The sequence below is a fragment of the Penaeus vannamei genome, chromosome 27 (assembly GCF_042767895.1).
Source record: "Penaeus vannamei isolate JL-2024 chromosome 27, ASM4276789v1, whole genome shotgun sequence".
Taxonomy (NCBI): Eukaryota; Metazoa; Arthropoda; class Malacostraca; order Decapoda; family Penaeidae; genus Penaeus; species Penaeus vannamei.
The window spans coordinates 27,698,135-27,702,619 of record NC_091575.1 but is presented as its reverse complement, the minus strand read 5'-3'; the positions used below and the strand labels follow the sequence as shown (position 1 = coordinate 27,702,619).

Below are 4,485 nucleotides of genomic sequence, written 5' to 3'. Positions count from 1 at the left end.
TGTAGTTCACCATACTCTGTTGTATAAAGGGAAGTCGTGGACTGTACTACATTCCTGTACTATATATGCTGTACTTTGTATAATTGTATTCTAGTACCACATTCCTGTACCACATACGCTTGTACCTTTTGTAATTGTAACTTTGTACCACATTTCTGTATCGTATACGCTGCGCCTCTTGTAAAATTGTACCTTAGTACCACACTCCTGTACCGCATACGCTGTACCTTGTATGATTATATCCTAGTACCGCACTCCTGTACCACATACGCTTGTGCCTAGTATGATTGTACCTTTGTACCACATTTCTGTACCATATACGCAATACCTCTTGTAACATTGTACCTTAGTACCACACTCCTGTACCACATACGCTGTACCTTGTATAAGTATACCCGAATACCACACTCATGTGCCACATACGCTTGTACCTTGCATTATTGTACCTTTGTACCACATTTCTGTACCATATACGTTGTACCTCTTATAAGATTGTACCTGAATTCCACACTCCTCTACCAAATACGTTGTACCTTGTATAATTTGTACCACCTTCCTGTTCCCTATACACTGTACCTCTTGTAAAATTGTACCTTAGTACCACACTCCTGTACCACATACGCTTGTAACTTGTATAATTTGTACCACAATCCTGTTCTATATACGCTGTACCTTGATTAGATGTACCTTAGTACCACATACGTTTGTACCTTGTATAATTTGTACCAAATTCCTGTTCCATATACACTATACCTTGTATAGATGTACCCTAGTTCAGGAACCACAATGTTGTTTTCTACGTGTGTCAGTGCATGTAATGTATAATCAATTGTTTGATTATGGTAAATAATGTTTGTGCTAATGATCGACCGTATTTACATAGTTAATTACAAAATAAGAACCTTTGGAGAACAGTTACCTTATGTTATGTGTGGTAATATTAGAACCGATGAATAAATTAATATTTTACGCTTTCGTTTTTTTTTATTGTTTGTTTGTTTGTTTTTTTTGTCTTTTTTTGAGAGAGAGAGGGGGGGGAGGGGGATAGGGGAGGGGGTTTTGGAATCCTCCCCTCCCCCCTCTCTCTCTCTCTCATTCTCTCTCTCTCTCTCTCTCTCTCTCTCTCTCTCTCTCTCTCTCTCTCTCTCTCTCTCTCTCTCTCTCTCTCTCTCTCCATCACCTAATGAGTATTCGCTTCATTACTCATCTTATTACGATGCCCGCTGTTCGATGTCCGTTGTTCATTTGTTCATTTGTTCATCGGTGGACATTTGTTTATTTGTTCATGCGCGTGTACCTGTCCCTTTCATTCATTATGAGCCCACCTTTGTTATCGTGAGAACGTGCGCAAATCAATTTTAATGAGGGTATTCATTCATCAAATTATTTCTCTGACTCACCTACCACCCCCTCCCCCTTCCCCTCACCTCTCCTCTTCCCACTACCCCCTCCCCCACTTACTCCCACCTGGACACGCCCAAACCCATTCACAAAATCAGGATAAGGAATTTGCAGACTTTTTTCCCCACAGTACACACTTTCTTCCCATTAAAACTATGATTATTCAACATCAACATTCTGAATAATACGCATACCGTTAGATACACAAGAAATAGATCTATATTGCACCATCTTCTGAAAACTGGCAACTTTATATTGATAAGGAAAATTAAGTGATAAGAAAGCAGTGGAGGTATAGCGAGTTGGGCGTGAAGTCCCCAGAGGAATCAGTCGAGAAAATAACACCATTTCGACCACATACTTCGCCACATTCAACATACATCGAAAGGTAACTCTTTTTTCTCGAATTCGAACACCATACTAAAAGTGTGAGAACAAGAAGAAGGGGGAGGATAAGAGAAAATGTGGAGAGAGGAAGAAGATAACAAGATAAGAATGGGCAAGGGCTGTTCTCGGCCATGCGTGTTGAGTCGAATTCTAAGGCTTTTGTGAAGGGTAAGGGTGATTGGGTTAGTTTATAAGGGGTAAGGGGGGTTAGTATGGGGTAGGGTGTGTCTACGTAGAACGCGAAGAAGAAAAAAATTGATAAATTTGGGCTGGATCATCGGTAGTGAAAATCTTGTCGAAAGTATGAGTCACTGGATGGTTAGGATTACCACGTGACTTTAGAAGGTAAAATTATATATATATATATATATATATATATATATATATATATATATATATATATATATATATATATATATATATATATACACACACATACATATGTATATGAAAATTATGACATCGGCGAAGTATGAGTAATTGATTGTTATCACAGGATATTGTTGTTGTGGCTTTCTACTTTTTTTTGCCCCATTCTCCCTCGTCTTTTTGTCTCTCTCTCTCTCTCTCTCTCTCTCTCTCTCTCTCTCTCTCTCTCTCTCTCTCTCTCTCTCTCTCTCTCTCTCTCTCTCTCTCTCTCTTCTCTCCCACTCACCCTTTGCCCCTTTTTCCCTCTCTTCCCCCTACCCTCCTCCCTGTCTCCCTCTCCCTTCCTCCCTGCCTCCCTTCTTCCCTCTCCCTTCCTCCCTGCCTCCCTCTATTCCTCCCTCCCTTTGAAACCTACACAGTGAACATAACTGACACGTTATTGCAGCTGTTATCACCGTGTATCCGTAGAGTTAAGACCCCTTGTGAACATTATCAAACTACCCTTAATGGCCCTCGCCGTTTTAATAATTCAGGAACGATTACATATCCATGCAAATTCCTGATATGAATACGGTTAAGATATCATCATCAGCGTTCTGAACTGTGCCACATTCGCACACCGTTCTCTCGGTTTCCTCCCCCACTCCCCCATTCTTCCTCTCCTTCCCTTCCCCCTCCCCACTCTCCACCAACCAATCGTCGTAATCTCTTAAAACAGATTTTTTTTTTCTCATTCTGTTTTCATTTTATTTACTTTACTTTTTCCTTTTTTTCTCATTCCGTTTTTGTTTTTCTCCCACAGATGGCGAGTGCCTGTGACGTCATAAGTGTCCCAGCTGTCATGGAAGGGATGATGTCAGTCAAGACATGGTCAAGGGAATTGGGTTCCTCTTCTATGCTTGAGTTTACTATGGAGGTTTGCAGGTACGTCGGGGTTGGGGGGGTTGGGGGTTGGGGGGGGTGTATTGACCATGGGAAGAGAGAGGGGAGGGGGGGTCGGGGGGAGGGGGTACTGATCATGGGAAGAGAGAGGGAAGGGAGTAGGGTAGGGGAGGTGGGGGGAAATGGGGAGGGGTAAGGTAGGGAAAAGGGGGAAGAGAGAGGGTAGGGGAGGGGTAAGGTACGGAGAAAAGGGGTAAGAAATAGGGGAGGAGGAAGTGTGGGAAGTGGGAAAGAGAGGAGGGGGAGAGGAAGTTGAAGCTGGGAGGGAAGAGAAATAGGAGGAGTGGGGAAAGGGGAAGTGTGGAAAGTGGGGAGAGAAAGGGAGAGAGAAAGAGGATGAGGGTGAGGGAGGAAGAGAAAGAGGATGAGGGGGAGAGGGAGAGAGAGAGAAAGAGAGGGGGGGGGAGAGAGAGAGAGAGGGAGAGGAGAGATATAGACAGAGATGAAGAGAGAGACAGACAGACAGACAGAAAGACAGAGAAAGAGGGAGAGAGGGGGAGATAACAAGATTACAACCTGCTTCTTATGTGGTGCTCTCCCTATACCCAACCAACTAGACCACTGACAGAGGTTCAGACATTAACGGCAGACAAATAACAGATTTTGTCAGAGAATGGCAGACTTTGGCAGATAGATAACAGACATTGACAGACAAATGGTAGACACTGACAGACAAGTGACAAACACTGACAGACAAGTGACAAACACTGACAGACAAATGACAAACACGAATGACAAGTGACAAACACTGGCAGACAACTTACAGACATTAGCAGACAAAGGACAGATACGACAGACAAATGACACACACTGGTAGACACATGACAGACAATGCCAGACAGATGACAGACACAAACAAACATACCCAGACACCCTCAAAATCACCAGACAACATACCACAGACACCATCTCATAAATAAAGAGACACCATAAAGTAACACCATCTCCTTATAGGGGAAGGGCGGGTAACGTAATATTACGGCCAAGTCTACAATTGCGTCTTATGTCTTACAGGAGAATACAAGAGGCCTGGGAAGACAACCAAAAGGTCTGTGACGAAACGGAAGACTTTGGAAAGGCTGATGTGTCACACTACAACAAGACGTGTGAATTAGTGTTTACGGAAAATGTCGTGACGTGAGTATTGCTGTTGTTGTTGTTTTTCGTTCTTGTTTTGATAATAATGAGGAGGAGGAGGAGGAGGAGGAGGAAAATATCATAATCTTTTTTATTACTATCATTATTATTACTATCATTATTATTATTACTATCATTATTATTATTATTATCATTATTATTATCATAATCATCATTATCATTATTATTATCATCATCATCATCGTCATCATAATCCTAATCTTCATTACTGTTGTTTTTGTTGTTGTC

The 4,485-nt window shown here is 42.0% G+C and overlaps 1 protein-coding gene across 1 annotated transcript in view; it reads left to right on the top strand.

Annotated features, from left to right (window-relative positions):
• The first annotated feature begins 1,671 nt into the window (after nt 1–1,671).
• The window catches only part of LOC113807030 (uncharacterized), a 13,607-nt gene continuing 10,793 nt past the window's right edge, over nt 1,672–4,485 (top strand). The window contains exons 1-3 of the mRNA XM_027358195.2: nt 1,672–1,789; nt 2,960–3,081; nt 4,114–4,236. Coding sequence (XP_027213996.2) covers nt 2,960–3,081; nt 4,114–4,236 — 245 coding nt within the window. The 5' untranslated portion in view covers nt 1,672–1,789. The remainder of the gene's footprint in view (nt 1,790–2,959; nt 3,082–4,113; nt 4,237–4,485) is intronic.